This window comes from Neophocaena asiaeorientalis, unplaced genomic scaffold, assembly GCF_003031525.2.
Source record: "Neophocaena asiaeorientalis asiaeorientalis breed wild unplaced genomic scaffold, Neophocaena_asiaeorientalis_V1.1 scaffold134, whole genome shotgun sequence".
Taxonomy (NCBI): Eukaryota; Metazoa; Chordata; class Mammalia; order Artiodactyla; family Phocoenidae; genus Neophocaena; species Neophocaena asiaeorientalis.
The window spans coordinates 11,116,501-11,131,707 of record NW_020185339.1 but is presented as its reverse complement, the minus strand read 5'-3'; the positions used below and the strand labels follow the sequence as shown (position 1 = coordinate 11,131,707).

The 15,207-nt window shown below is 42.6% G+C and overlaps 1 protein-coding gene across 4 annotated transcripts in view; it reads left to right on the top strand.

Moving 5' to 3' along the window:
* TPH2 (tryptophan hydroxylase 2) overlaps window positions 1–15,207 on the top strand; it is an 89,517-nt gene that overhangs the window by 46,561 nt on the left and 27,749 nt on the right. For all 4 annotated transcript variants that reach the window (XM_024736765.1, XM_024736767.1, XM_024736766.1 and 1 more), the window contains one exon: window positions 4,045–4,171. In XM_024736765.1, the coding sequence (XP_024592533.1) occupies window positions 4,045–4,171 (127 nt within the window). The remainder of the gene's footprint in view (window positions 1–4,044; window positions 4,172–15,207) is intronic.

The window sequence follows — 15,207 nt, the reverse complement described above, 5'->3', positions numbered from 1 at the left end:
AAAAATGTCAACTTTTCAAAGTTAATTAATTGCTTTAATTAGCAACATTAAACATCTTTCTTTGTTGTCTGAAGAGTTTCCAGGGACTTCAATTTCCTTTGTCTATACCACGTGTCTTAGCCAAAGACACTGGGATGAGAACAACCCAGTGTTTATTTCTGAGAATGTTCCACCAAAGTCATAAACGATAATAACGTTATTTATGGTCTTGAAATATAGGTGCTTGAGCCTTGACTCAGTGAGAAGTGGGGTTCCTGTAGGAACTGCATCTCTACTTGCTCAGAGATCTGAACAGCAGTTCCTACTTAGGGTCTCTACGTGGAGACAGAGCGGAGAAGAAGGTACAAAGTAGCGCAATCATTTCTACTTAGAACAGGGCAAAGGCATCCCGAGCATTCCATTAGTAATTCTGTTAGAATTCTTGCTTCAGGCTTTCATTCTTAATGAAACAATATAACTTATTCTGCTGTGTTGTATGATTTTTATTCTTTCCAATTTATAATTTCTCTTCTGTGTATGGTTGGATTACCTTGTGATGCTATTAAAAGTTCTTAAGTTGGCTGTGGGTTATAGGTTTCTGATAATTACACCTTAACTTAAATTTCAGGTGATAGCTCCTCTTCTACCACAAAGAGTTGACTCCAAGTCTTCGGATCTCTCGTATTTTCCTTCTTCTTTCCTTTTTAACTGCCAACTTTTCGCTTTCCCTTCTACCTGTAAGCCTTTGGACTCCATTGGTACTTAGGCAGGTAGAAGACTGTCTTCAAGTATTTAACAAGCCCAAGAGTAAACCCAGTTTTGCAACAAGAATCCACCACTGTAACCATGACCTGTCCCATTCTCACACTGGGAAGCACCCAGCACTGTGCCTGGCCCATCGGAAGCATTCAGTACTTCTTGGCCACAATAGTTGTTCTTTTAGCTACTGTTTAATTTATTTATTCATACCATGAGCTAATACTCACTATCTTTAGTATTTCCCTGGAGTTTGACATCTGGTCTAATTTTGAAATTATTGTTGTCATATTTTCTGCCTGGTTCAGTAGGAGTGTTTTAGTACATGACATCATAAGCTACAATGGGGGTACTCAGATTTATCCATGGTGGGCCTCTCAGTTCCAACATTGATGCAGACTGCATGACCTTTAAAAAACTGATCACAGGAGTGAGTCTACAGGGTCCACTCTCAGCATAGAAGTATGCTGAATCAGACACCTTTAACTGATCTCTAACTGAGTCAAGTGCATGTGGAGGAGTAACTTGCTACCTAGTGAGCTTTCCTTACCACCTTTCGTTGTTCCTCAGTATGTATGTATGTTTGTATGATGTAATTTTAGTGGCATTAAATTTGGGCAGCTCAAAATTACATAATCACGTTTAGCTTTAGTTTTAAGTACTAGTTGCTTGAAGCCTGTTCAGGGTGTTCCGAGTATCGTCTGTTACGACAGAGGGTCTCCACCCTGCCTGTGTCTTATACCTGCTCAGGCCTGTCCGAGAGAGTCTGACTGCATTGCTCTTATGTAGCGCCCAGTCATTGTTGTTTTTTTTTTTTGTTTGTTTGTTTTTTTGCGGTACGTGGGCCTCTCACTGTTGTGGCCTCTCCTGTTGCAGAGCACAGGCTCCGGACTTGCAGGCTCAGTGGCCATGGCTCACGGGCCCAGCCGCTCCGCGGCACACGGGATCCCCCCGGACGGGGGCACGAACCCACGTCCCCCGCGTCGGCAGGCGGACCCCCAACCACTGCGCCACCAGGGAAGCCCCATTGGTATTTTTAAAATGGCTCCTCGGGTAATCTGGAGGGTTGAGGACTGAGTGGCAGGAAAAGAGACTTAGGACACACTGGCTACATTTTTACCTGTGCTAACCAGCTTGGTTAAACGTTCTCCACAACTGAAGCTGTGCCCCGCCCAGCCCTTCTCGTTTACTCCACCTTGTAAGTTAATAGAACAGAAGGAGCACAGCTTTGAGTCAGAGGAATTTGATTTCAAATCTTGTCTCTGTCTCTTATTAACAGTGTGTCCTTGGAAAAAAAATGCTTAAATTTACTGAATGTTAGTTTCCCCATTTGTCAAATGGGAATAATAAGACTTCTTTGTAAGTGAAGATGAAATTACTAATGGGATATGAAAACATTTAGCCCAGTACCCAGCACATAATAGGAGCTCAGTATATGTTAGCTTTCTTTTTTAATAAATTTATTTATTTATTTATTTTTGGCTGCGTTGGGTCTTCATTGCTGTGCACGGGTTTTCTCTAGTTGCAGTGAGTGGTGGCTTCTCTTGTTGCGGAGCACGGGCTCTATGCACGCAGGCTTCAGTAGCTGTGGCTCGAAGGCTCTAGAGCGCAGGCTCAGTAGTTGTGGCGCACAGGCTTAGTTGCTCCGTGGCACGTGGGATCTTCTTGGACCAGGGCTTGAACCCATGTCCCCTGCATTGGCAGGCGGATTCTTAACCACTGCGCCACCAGGGAAGGCACTATGTTAGCTTTCTTTTTTTCCTCCTTCTGTCTTTAATTTCTTCATAGGTAAAATGAAGGGCTCTGATAACATTTAAATTCTCCTTATGCCCTAAAATCCGATGAGTCTGATTTACCACCTTAAGGAGTGTGACTGGAGAGTAACCACCACATATGCTTTTCCACAAATTCAATTTCTGTACAAAAAGTAGGCTGTTGGCACACAGTTGATAGAGAATGAATTTGGAGTTTCTTTCAGTACCATGTCCACGTATTCATTTGGCTGCTTTTTCAACCTGATGTGTCTGGGAAGTGGCTGGCCAGGGTTGGGCATGTGGTTTGAGCTGTGGGAACAGAACTTTTTGACCAAGTAATGCCATATGTCTTATGTTGGCTCCCATCGTCTGCCTTTGACCACCGTTCCCTTGCTTCAGCCTCATGACCATCCACCTTACTTTATACTTGTGATATTGGTGGCAGTACCTGGCATTTATGTTATAGCATCTATTTGAAGTGATACACTTACGAGGAACTCAGGTGAAATTAGGAAACATCTTTCAGTTACTACCTGGCTCATTAGTTTTTGTCAAGAAAATAAAATATTGTTGCCTTTTGATTCATTTCCAGTCATATATTCCAGGATAGCTTGGTATCAGGAAATGGTTTGTGATTCATGGCAATGACTCAGGAAGGCATCCGCCTTGCTTCATTGTGACACATACCTGCCGTTGCCTGGTCTCTGGCTCCAAGTGAAAGCACAGGCAAATGAGAGAGGATGTAAACTTCTATTATTACCTAGTCCAGGCTAGTCAAAGCAGGGGACTGGGAGGGTCTTCCAGTGGGAAGGCTCAAAAGAGTTGCTTGTGTTATAGACAGATAAATGGTCCACGGGAAAAGACATCTGTTGATGACAATAGGATCTTCTGCTGTTTCCCAGTGCCCTGCAAAGTGTAACTTAAGGGTTGAGAACAAGAGTTTAGAAATCATGATAAGCTGGATTCAAGTTTTGGCTTTATCATTATCTGTAGCAAGAATTGGCAAACTTTTTCAGTAAAGGTCCAGCTAGTAAATGTTTTAGGCTTTGTGGGCCATATGGTCTCAGTCACAACTACTCAGCTCTGCCGTTTTAGGCAAAAGGAGCCATAGACAATACATTAATGAATGGGCATGGCTGTGTTCCAATAAAACTTTATTTACAGAAACAGGCAGTAGGCCAGATTTGACCTGCAGCTGTAGTTTGCACACCCCTGGTCTATAGAATATTGCACCAATAAGTTACTTTAATTCAAGTTTCTCTTGAGTATTCAAAGAGACAGTGCATGTAATAAAACACTTAACACATGTTTGGCATATGATACGCTCTTGAAAATAGTAGTCACTGTTATTTTGTTAGCATATTATATATCACATAATTTAAGATGCCATGGTTGTAAGATGTATCTGGATTTCAGAGCTGATAAAAAATCTTAGGATTGGTGAAATTTGGTAACATTAATTACAGTAGCATAGTTATAATTAGAATTTTAGGACTTGTTCTGCCAGTGATAGCTTAACTTGTCTAACATTTCTCTGTGATGTTTTTCTTTTCAGAGACACATGTCACGAACTCCTGGGACATGTCCCTCTACTTGCGGATCCTAAGTTTGCTCAATTTTCACAAGAAATAGGCCTGGCATCTCTGGGAGCATCAGATGAAGACGTTCAGAAACTAGCCACAGTGAGTTCATTTTCAACCTAAAAACCCATTCTGTTTATGTCCATTCATAAGGTAAAGAAAGTTTTAGAGTTACTGACTATGAGTGATAAGGCAAACACTCTGGAGAGGGCATGGCGTCTTTACTCTTCCCCATGTGTGTTCCTTTGAAGCGCAATGTGTTCTTGGCCTATTAACTGTCAAAATCTTTGTATTTTATCCTTCTCATTCAGGGATTGGCTAGATTGTAAATATTTGTGGCTTGCAGGTCATGAGGTCTCTGTCATAACTACTTAGCTCAGCCAGTGTGGTGTAAAAGCAGCCACAGACAGTACATAAATGAATAAATGTGGCTGTGTTCTGATAAAACTTTATTTATAAAAGCTGGCAGTGGGCCAGATTTGACCTGTGTGCTGCAATTTGCCAACTCTTGTTCTAGTTCAATGTTTATTTCCTAGAAACATTTGTAATAATGAAAATTATGCATTTATGGTAAAGTAGAGGTTGTACTTGGGATTATTTCTGATTAGTCAGTATGGGTTTAGTCAGACACAATTTGAGCCAGCAATAAGCAGCTCATGCTAAACAATTATTATAAGTGCAAAGCCAGAAAAAGAGTTAATAGAGACTATGGTCTCAGCAAGGTTCTTCTCAAAACAATCAGTATGAGAGGAAAGGTATAATGTTGGCGGCTACCTTTAAGCTGCTGAAGAGCCAGCTCTAGCAAGCTCATATGCCGCATCCTAGCCCCATTTCAAGCAGCCCGGAGTAAGAAAGAGCAGGTTTAGCAAGCTCACTCACCTACAGGGTCCAGTCTGTTAGCCTTAATGAGCAAAGGTACTGGAGGAGGAAAATATAGGATCCTAAATTGTGTGTATTTGACACAGACACACATTGATGGCGTATTAGGCATGTAGGAATATTCTTCACTCCCGCCAAGAAACAAGTGTTCTCCTAGATTTCTTAAGATGCAAAGCCCTTTCAGTATACCTTTGGTTTCCTGATTTTGATAGAGATACAGGAACTGAGAAATATTTTTCTACTAAAAGAGAAATAGCAGTGCAAAAGCCATGCTGTTGGCGTCAGTGTGGGGATGAGCAGGGTTGAGTGGGGACTGCGGTGGACTCAGGAGAGCATGCCTCTTCTACAGCACGAGGCTGCCAGATGGGAATGTTGTGCTCGGCCCCGGGCGTCCCCGGGAGTCCCGACCAGCAGGACAAATCCTTGTGAGTCCGAGGAGGAACCTGTAGGGGTTGAAAAGAGAAGAAGGGACAGGAGACGCGAAAGAATGGAGGCAAGACAAAATCCTGATCAAGCCTCAAATTTTTATTGCTGCAGTAGCTGTATTTATACAGTACAGAGAAAGGGGGGCGGGATCCAGAATAAGGGAAGTACTTGGCAAATTATCATTGGTGCTGCGTGCGCGGGCTTTCGTTGGAAGCGCGGGCTTTCGTTTTTAGGCGCGGGCTTTTATCTCATTAAGCAGGAAGAGAAGCAGGGTGTCGGCCATCTTCTAATGGCGAAAACTTCTTGGCTCCCAACAGAATGTGGGCCTTTGTGTGGCTGGACCTCCAAAATTTTGAGAGAGGCTGGAAATCTTGATTTCTAGGCGAAATTTAATGATTTAAAAATGTTGGCTCTTGGGCTTCCCTGGTGGCGCAGTGGTTGAGGGTCCACCTGCCGATGCAGGGGACACGGGTTCGTGCCCCGGTCCGGGAGGATCCCACATGCCGCGGAACAACTAGGCCCGTGAGCCATGGCCGCTGAGCCTGCGTGTCCGGAGCCTGTGCTCCGCAGCGGGAGAGGCTGCAGCGGGAGAGGCTGCAGCAGTGAGAGGCCCACGTACTGCAAGAAAAAAAAAAAATGTTGGCTCTTAAAAAGAAATCTATCATTACAAGCTGAGGAAAATATATTTGTAGACTGAATTAGGAGCTAGGCTTCCAATTTGTAACCTGTACTCCAGGGATTGTATCTCACATATATTGGCTATTACTGTGTAACAAGTAATTCCAAAATTTAGTGGCTTAAAACAATAAACATTTATTATCTCATAGTTTCTGTGTTCGGAGATTTGGGAGTAGCTTAGCTGAGTGGTTTTGGCTTAGGGACTTTCCTGTGGTTGGTGTTAAGATGTGGGCTGGGCCCGTAGGTGTCTTCAGGTTTGGGAAAGTTCTCCCAAGATGGCTCAGTCATGTGGCTGTTGGCAACAGCCTTCCTTCAGAAGAGAGAGAGACAGAGACAGAGAGAGAGAAAGAAAGAGAAGGGAGGAGACAGGCAGACAGAGATGGTTACTGAGGGAGGAAGTTGTAATGCCTTTTGTGGCTTGATCATATGCTGATCACATCAGCCACATTTTATTCATTAGAAGGGACTCACTTCAGCCCATACTCTAGGGGAGGAGAATTCGTCTCCACTGTTTGGAGAAAGGAGCATCAAAATATTTGTAGATGTATTTTAAAACCACCACAACATAAGTCCTGTTATTTAATTCTCAAACCTAAGCTCCGGCTTTAGACTCCACATTTTGGAACTTTTCTGTGCCTTTCAAATTTCTCTTGAAATGTTCTGGTTTCAGCCTTTGATCCCTACAGTTTATACTCTTGATCAGAGATGAATGTTTTGCTTACTAGTCTTATTCTGAACAGCTACAAACTGGGATTCAACCCTGCCAGGCTGTGTGTGTGTGTGTGTGTGTGTGTGTGTGTGTGTGTGTGCATGCCCATGTGTCCAAAGAGAGGAGAAGGAATGAGGTAGAACTTCATGGATGTGAATGTAGGTAGATCCTAGTGAGTGATCTAATTTCTTTCTTAGAAAGAAAGCAGTTTTATTGTCCCTTTCATTAAATGATGATTGATTAATCGCATCATTCAAACTAACATTTACAAAGAATATGACAGGGTCCTCACTTTTCAAAAATTCATAGTCTATATAGATAAAACTAAGATTTGTCAGAGGAGAGGAACTTTGTGCTGAGTCTTGAAAGATGAGAAAAAGCCAGCCAAGTGGTGAAGGAGGAAAGGAAGAGTAGAGGGACAGTTTCATTTAGAATAAGAAATCTTTCTGGTTTGGGGGCTACACAGGGAATGCCAGTTCACCAGTTTAGAGGGCAATGCTGAAGCCAAGGATTGCCTTTTGTGTTCATTTTCTATGATTACAATGAACAAATTACTCCTGACTTAAAACAATATAAATCTGTTATCTTACAGTTTCATAAAGTTACAAGTCTGACACACTTCTCACTGGGCTAAGATTAAGGTGTCAGCAGGACTGTGTTCCTCCCTGGAAGCTCTGGGGGAGAATCTATTTCCTTGCTTTTTCCAGCTGCTAAGGGCTGCCTGCATTCCTTGGCTTGTGGCCCCCTTCCTCCATCTTCAGAACAGTAATGCTGCATCTCTCTGACCTTCCTACCATTGTCACATCTGTCTCTCTCTCTCACTGACCATTGCTTTTTTTTTTTTTTGCGGTACGCGGGCCTCTCACTATTGTGGCCTCTCCCGTTGCGGAGCACAGGCTCCGGATGCGCAGGCTCAGCGGCCACGACTCACGGGCCCAGCCGCTCCAGGGCATGTGGGATCTTCCCAGACCGGGGCACGAACCCGTGTCCCCTGCATTGGCAGGCGGACTCTCAACCACTGCGCCACCAGGGCAGCCCCTGACCGTTGCTTTTAAGGACTGATGTGGGGTCTACCTGGATAATTCAAAGGTATTCATTCAAAGTCCATGTCTGCAAAGGTGACATATTCACAAGTTCTGGAGATTAAGACATGGATATCTTTGGGGAGCCATTATTGTTTCTATTTTTACACTTGCAAGGTAAAACTAATAATTGAACCTTGAAACCTGTTTTACTAGGGCCAGTGAATTTGGAGAATGAGTAAGTTTTCTTTTGGAATTTATATTCTTTAGTATGGTTCCAACACCCCTGGCCATGGATTGCCCTAGCCCCAGTAGCCAAAACCACTTCCATCTATTAGAGATCATTAGATCATTAATCTTGTTTCTCTCACTTTCTTTTGTCCTCTTTTTCAGTTGTTCTTTGCCTAGAATGTACCTGCTTTTCTGTAGAAGCCAGTTCAAGTCAACAGATATTCTTTAAGTGGCTAAAGAATCCTAGGTACCATGAGGTAGGAATAGGGAAAAGACAAAGAAGTTGTACTTACTTCAAAGAACTCACGATCTAGTACACCAAAATACAGAAAACCCAGAGTCAGTGTTAACTTTTATTTACGTACATAAGCAGATATGTAGGAGAAGTGGATTTAAGGTCAGTCTTCTAAGTGTGTGTGAATTCTGAGTTCATTGTTGGAGACTGGGGCTCAGAATTGGGCAGGGACCAGCAGAGAGGTTCTTCTCTGTATAGAAATAATTGATGACAGGTTAGGGAGGATCGAGGGTCTCCCAAGGGAGCCAACATGTCTGGAACCTCATAGTAGCTTTGCCTTTAAGTCTTTTGAAAGTTTATACCAAAGAGAGTATAAACTTTCAAAAGACTGAAAAGATTTTGAGTCTCTTCTAAATGCAGTGGAGAAGTTCGGGCTGGGGGTGGTGCCTCACCGAGGTCTTGCCTGATCTGCTCATTTCTCTTTTCCTGATGTTGCATGTCGCCCCTACCTCAGCTCTCTTTGATTTTCTGTCTCTCACAAGCCTTGCAGGTCCAATATTTTCCAGTGTTATAGACTGCCCACTTACTTGGAAAAGCGTTTTGCAGACCAAAGAGAAATTTGGAAAGCTTTTTCTATGTGATGGGGAGAATATGGAGGAAGATGGGCTCAGTGTGAGGAAGCTAGGGAGGTTTTTCTCTGAAATGATACTGTAACTGCCATTGACTTCTAGAACCATGTCCCAGTCCTCAGTTAAAAACAAAGTGAATAGAAAACTGCTGGAAGTTGGTTTTAAAAGAAAACACAGGGCTTCCCTGGTGGCGCAGTGGTTGAGAGTCCGCCTGCCGATGCAGGGGACACGGGTTCGTGCCCCGGGCCGGGAAGATCCCACATGCTGCGGAGCGGCTGGGCCCGTGAGCTGTGGCCGCTGAGCCTGTGCATCCAGAGCCTGTGCTCCGCAACGGGAGAGGCCACAACAGTGAGAGGCCCGCGTACCACAAAAAAAAAAAAAAGAAAACACAGATTCCAGCCAGGCAGTTTCACAGTAAACCCAGGAATAAATAACCTACTGGATGGCATGCATATTAAGGACTGTCAAGCCATATACTGAAGCTAGAAGACCAATTTAAGGACCCCATTGCAAGCACTAAGAGATTAAGAGATAAGCCCTCACTGGGAGGGGTAGAAAGGTCCAATGGTAGGGGAAGCGTGGTGGTTAGCGAGGCCTCTTGGCTGTCCAGATGAGAAATGGAGGTATTATTAGCTGATTTCCTCCAAGTTGTGTTCATTAAGTCCCCTGAAAAAGTACTTGAATAAAATGAGAGATGAGATGCACCAAAGGAGAAAAATCCATAGAGAGGACAAATGGAAAACCACAGAAATCACTATTTATGCAGAACAATGAGACAGCCCATATTATTCTTTTACTCTAGGTGAGATTTATATTATTAATGACTCTGTTTGTATAGTGCCTGCTTTTCCTTGTTTAGTGAATTTAAGCACTTTTGAAAAAGAAAGTCATGCCTGGTGAAAGTAGACACTTAATAACTTTCTGTGATGTGCTGTCAGCCAATCCATCTAAGGCAGAAAACAGCCTCCCCCAAACATATTGGGCGCCGCCAGACTCTTGTTTTGTTCAAAGCTGCTGCTGAACTTCTGGGTCTGATTTCAGAGGGACTAGGTGATTGCCTATACCTACTGCCTCTTCTTGCTATATTTCTGCATGACATTTATTTTGACATTTTAATAATGCTCATTTTTGAGAATGAAGCTATCTCTGTTGTTTTATGTGGGCATGGTGCCTACTCCCTGAGAACCGTTTAGATGAAACTCTTGTGTCTGAAGAAATTGATGATGATGCTTGGTAACTGTATGTGAAATGCATTGTTATACATGTAAATAATTTGCCCTCTGGGGAATAATGAATAAGCCCGCTGGATTTGGCAGCTGCACCCTTTTCGTACTCATCATCATAGCTGTCCAGGTTCTGTGCATGATAGATCTGCAAAAAGATGCCCCAAAAGGGTTGCACAGCACGTGCTGTAATTTTCAGACCAGCCATATCCCACTGTAGTACTGGCTTACATGGATTTAATAGATTAGTGTCTTCTTTAAGGACGGTAATCGTAAGTGCCTTCAGGGGCCAGACAGGTAGCCAGTATGTGTGAAATAGCCTGATAGAAGATAACAAGGAGTACTGGAGCCTGTGGAGAACTAGAGAATACACATTACATTACACCTAAAGGCCTTCAAATTCAAAAGTGAAAATAAAACAAAGTGTTCTTTGGCTGCAAATCATGTTTGCAAGCTGAACCAGAACTCTAGGCTCTCAGTTGCCAGCCCTAGTATTTAAAGTTAGATTATACATTATACTATACCATGCTGAGTGACCAGCCCATGCTAGATTCATCTTTATATCATATCAGAGGTTCTCAATGACTGCTTACTGGACAACTGACTATTTTTCCCAAGAAAGGACGGCTATTACCATCTTCATTAGAAATAAGTATCTTATTGCTATTGAGAGGTGACTGATTTTGAATTACAGCTTTAAACAGTCACAGGCATGACTGTCATACATGTATGCTGAGCTTGTGTCAAAGATTTATTTAACTCCGTCATGAGGGAAAAGCAAGATGGTAAATGTAGCTCCAAGAAGAATTTGAGAGACAGACCATCCAGTCACTGGAAGAAAGAATCCTGGAACAAGGTGCAAAATGTTTTATGTTCTACAGGGCAAAGCACTGTAACCTTGAAGTTATCTTTTCTACCAGGCAGAAATCATTTACATGTCTAGTGGACAAAAATAACTTGCAATTTATCAGTCTTCATAAGATTAACAGCATCTGGGCCTCAATCAATATAAATAGGAAGTCAGACAAAGGGTATATTCCCTAGACCAGTGTTTTTCAAATGGTAATGTGTATAAAATAACCTAGGGATCTTGTTACGAGTCAGATTCTGGCCAAGTAGGTCTGGAATGGGGCCTGAGATCTGGCATTTCTGATAAGATCCCAGGTAAAGCTAATGCTCCTCGTTCAAGAGAAGCGGGTGACCGTTACAGGTGCACCTGTTAGACAATGCTTGAGTATGTCTTTCAAAAGGCATGTGGGGCTTCCCTGGTGGCGCAGTGGTTGAGAGTCCGCCTGCCGATGCAGGGGACACGGGTTCGTGCCCCGGTCCGGGAAGATCCCACATGCCGTGGAGCGGCTGGGCCCGTGAGCCATGGCCGCTGAGCCTGCGCGTCTGGAGCCTGTGCTCCGCAATGGGAGAGGCCACAACAGTGAGAGGCCCGCGTACCGCAAAAAAAAAAAAAAAAAAAAAAAAAGGAATGTGGTAAGCTTTTAGCTTTATTTCCATATTCAATACTTTTGCTAAAAACTAAGCTAATAGGGTATTGCCAGGTAAATATTGTGCAGTGGGACATGAGTTTATTTAGGACTTATCCTGGGCCTGAAAATGGACCCTTGTATCTCTGAGTGCCATGTCACTGCTTCCATTTTGTGTATCTGCTCTCACACTCTCCCGCCACCTGCTATTTTGCCATATGACTTATATCATTCAATTTTACAGGAATGCACAAACAGAAACTTGCTGATCAGGTAAATTTAGGAACTAGTCCTAGAAAATTATTGATTTCTCTTTCCCCACATGTTAGGAAATGTAAAGGGACGCCTTTCACCAAACACTGTGTGCCATCCTGTGATGCAGATGGCTTCAATTCAGTCTATTCACTTGTCACATCATAAAGGCATTTGAAACAGACAAAGCTGTGCATCATTTGTTGGAGAAAGCAATCAGTAGGAATACACCACAGATGTTTCCCAAGCAGAATAAATCGGCCTCTGGCCCATTTGGAATTTTCCCTCTACAGAGAGTTTTAGGTTATCCATTCAGTTCTGTCAATCCCAAAACATGTTTACCTTCACTTCCTGATGAAGGGCTTCTGTCACTGGGTCTTGGTAAAGCTGATGAGCAAAGCGTCTTGGCCGAGGGTAATGAAGGAGTAACCAGAATGTGTTACCAGAACATTAGTCACATGAAATGTTACAATGAGTTTTATGCCAGAAGGGATCAATGGGCAAATATATTTGGGAAAAACTGGGTTAAGTGAAGTAAACAGCTTTGTTTTCAAAGTATAGGATTTTCAAGCCCTTTAATAAGATAATGTGCAGAGCGAATCATATTAAGTGATAAAAATTTCATTTTTACAAACTGACCATGTTCCCTCCATTTTAAGATGCCATTAAATTAATTTAATCGTTTTTTTTTAAAGGGGAAAAAGATTCAACTAGCAAAATTTTTTGACATTGTTTGTGAGAAGCTCCATTTTAGAAACGTTAAAATGTGAACTTGAAAATCAAGAAAGTATGTTATATGGTCGCCGAAGTCTCTTTTTATGGAAGACATATTAACATCCCAAGCTATTAATATTCCGAGGAGCACAGGATGAAATTCGCTGTGAGCAGAGACCTGATCACCAGCTAGTTTTTTTGTAGGAAAGGGCTGTCAAAAAATTAGTAATATAGGGTTCTGTTTGTACTTTATCAAAGCAAATAATTTATTAGTTCCAAGTAAAAAGTTTGCATTGTTTGGGGTTTTTGATGGCCATGAATCAAGTGTGTTTGAATTTCCAGGTATAACCAGGACTTTTTTCATGCTGAGAGCAGTAATGAAATATACAGTCAGCCTTAAACTAACAATTGACTATAATTCACATTAGAAGTATAATTGTAAAGGTAACCTTAGTTTATGAATTCCTAATTAATGTTTTCCTGTCTGTGGAGGACCTTAGCTTGTTTCCCGGTCTCTCATGACCTTGCCTACCTGGCTGGGGGTGGGGAACTTTCGGCTTTTAAAAGACTTATGCCCAGCTCTACTTCTTTCTGAAGATGGATGACATTCAAAATGACCATTTTAGGGCTTCCCTGGTGGCGCAGTGGTTGAGAGTCCGCCTGCCAATGCAGGGGACACGGGTTCGTGCCCCGGTCCGGGAGGATCCCACGTGCCGTGGAGCGGCTGGGCCCGTGAGCCATGGCCGCTGGGCCTGCGCATCTGGAACCTGTGCTCCGCAACGGGAGAGGCCACAACAGTGAGAGACCCGCGTACCGCAAAAAAAAAAAAAAAGACCATTTTAGTATCTCTACAGAAAGCTCAAAATAAGCCCCAGGCTTATCTATTCCATGTAGCGTCTTTGAACTAGTTCAGCTATTTGGACCATTTGAGACAAAGCTGACAAAAAGCTGGACGGAATGCACTTTTATACATTCTTAATTGAGATGTTTGGGTGGATGGTGAGTTTGTGTGTTATTTGCAAGAGTAACTTAATTAAAAGTTAATAATATCTATTCCAACTCATTGCTTTCACTTTTATGTCTTCTGTGCATATAGAAAAGTGGTCTTGCCTTGCAAGGAGCCCTGTATTTCTTTAACTAGCCCCTTAGAACTTCACTTCTGTCCTTTGTCATTGTTTTCACTACCCCCTCCCTTGGTCTTTTTCTACCTGAGTGCTCCAAGGCCACACTTGCTTCTGACTATACTCTCTTTTGAGATCTTTGATATTGGAGCGAAAGGTATTTTGCTCTAGCTGTATGTTTCACTTACAATATTCATCGTTGACATTACAGGTGTTTGTCATCTATTTATATTATGATGAGAATACCACCGTTATTTGGAATTAAAAAGTGAGCTCTCCATTGCTCACTATGTTTAGAAACAAATCTATTTGCAATCCGGAATAGTTGTACATTTTTTGCAACTCAAATCTTTCTTCATCATTTGTAACTGTATCCTGGGGGCCTCAGAGAGCTATCATAATACTGCAGATGATGAAAAAAAAACCCGCAACAACCTATTTTAGATATTTGGAAACTCATAAAAATAGAGCTGCTTTGGTAACTGTTCATTCTCTGTGTGCTAAGCTCTGTGCCCACTTGATTTTATCCTTACAGTAGCATTGCAAGTCAGCAGTTGGAGTCTCAGAACTTGATGAAGATGCTAGTAGGATGTTTTGATGGAGAGTATGGGGTATGGTGTGGTGTGATGTGGTAGGAAGGGTCTGAACCTGAGGTGAACCCAGCAGGGTTTGAGTGCCAGCTTTGTTTTATTTCTAGCTTTATTGAGAGATAACTGACTTATTTAAGTTTAAGGTGTGTAATGTGTTCATTTGACATACTTATCTATTTTAGAATGACTACCACGATAGTGTTAGCTAACACTTACATCACCTCATATAATTACCATTTCTTTTTTGGGGTGAGAACATTTAAGATCTACTCTTTCAGCAACTTTCAAGTATATAATACAGTGTTATTAGCTATTGTCAGCATGCTGTACATTAGATCCCCAGAACTTATATATCTTTTAACTGGAGGTTTCTGTCCTTTGACCAATATCTCCCCTTTCCCCCCAACCCACCATTCTAATTTGTGTTTGTATGAGTTCAGCTTTTTTAATAAATTTATTTATTTCTTTGTTTGTTTATTCATGGCTGCGTTGCGTCTTTGTTGCTGCGCACGGGCTTTCTCTAGTTGCAGCGAGCGGGGGCTATTCTTCGTTGCAGTGCGAGGGTTTCTCCCTGCGGTGGCTTCTCTTGTTGTGGAGCACGGGCTCTAGGCACGCGGGCTTCAATAGTTGCAGCACGCAGGCTCAGTAGCTGTGGCTCATGGGTTCTAGAGCGCAGGCTCAGTAGCTGTGGCACATGGGCTTATTTGCTCCGTGGCCTGTGGGGTTTTCCCAGACCAGGGCTCGAACCCATGTCCCCTGCATTGGCAGGCAGATTCTTAACCACTGTGCCACCAGGGAAGTCTTTTTTTAGATTCCACATATAAGTGATATCAAACAGTATTTGTCTTTCTCTGTCTGACTTACTTTACTTACGTAATACCTTCAAGGTCTATCCGTGTTGTCGCAAATGGCAGGATTTCCTTCTTTCTCGTGGCTGAATAATATTCTATATAT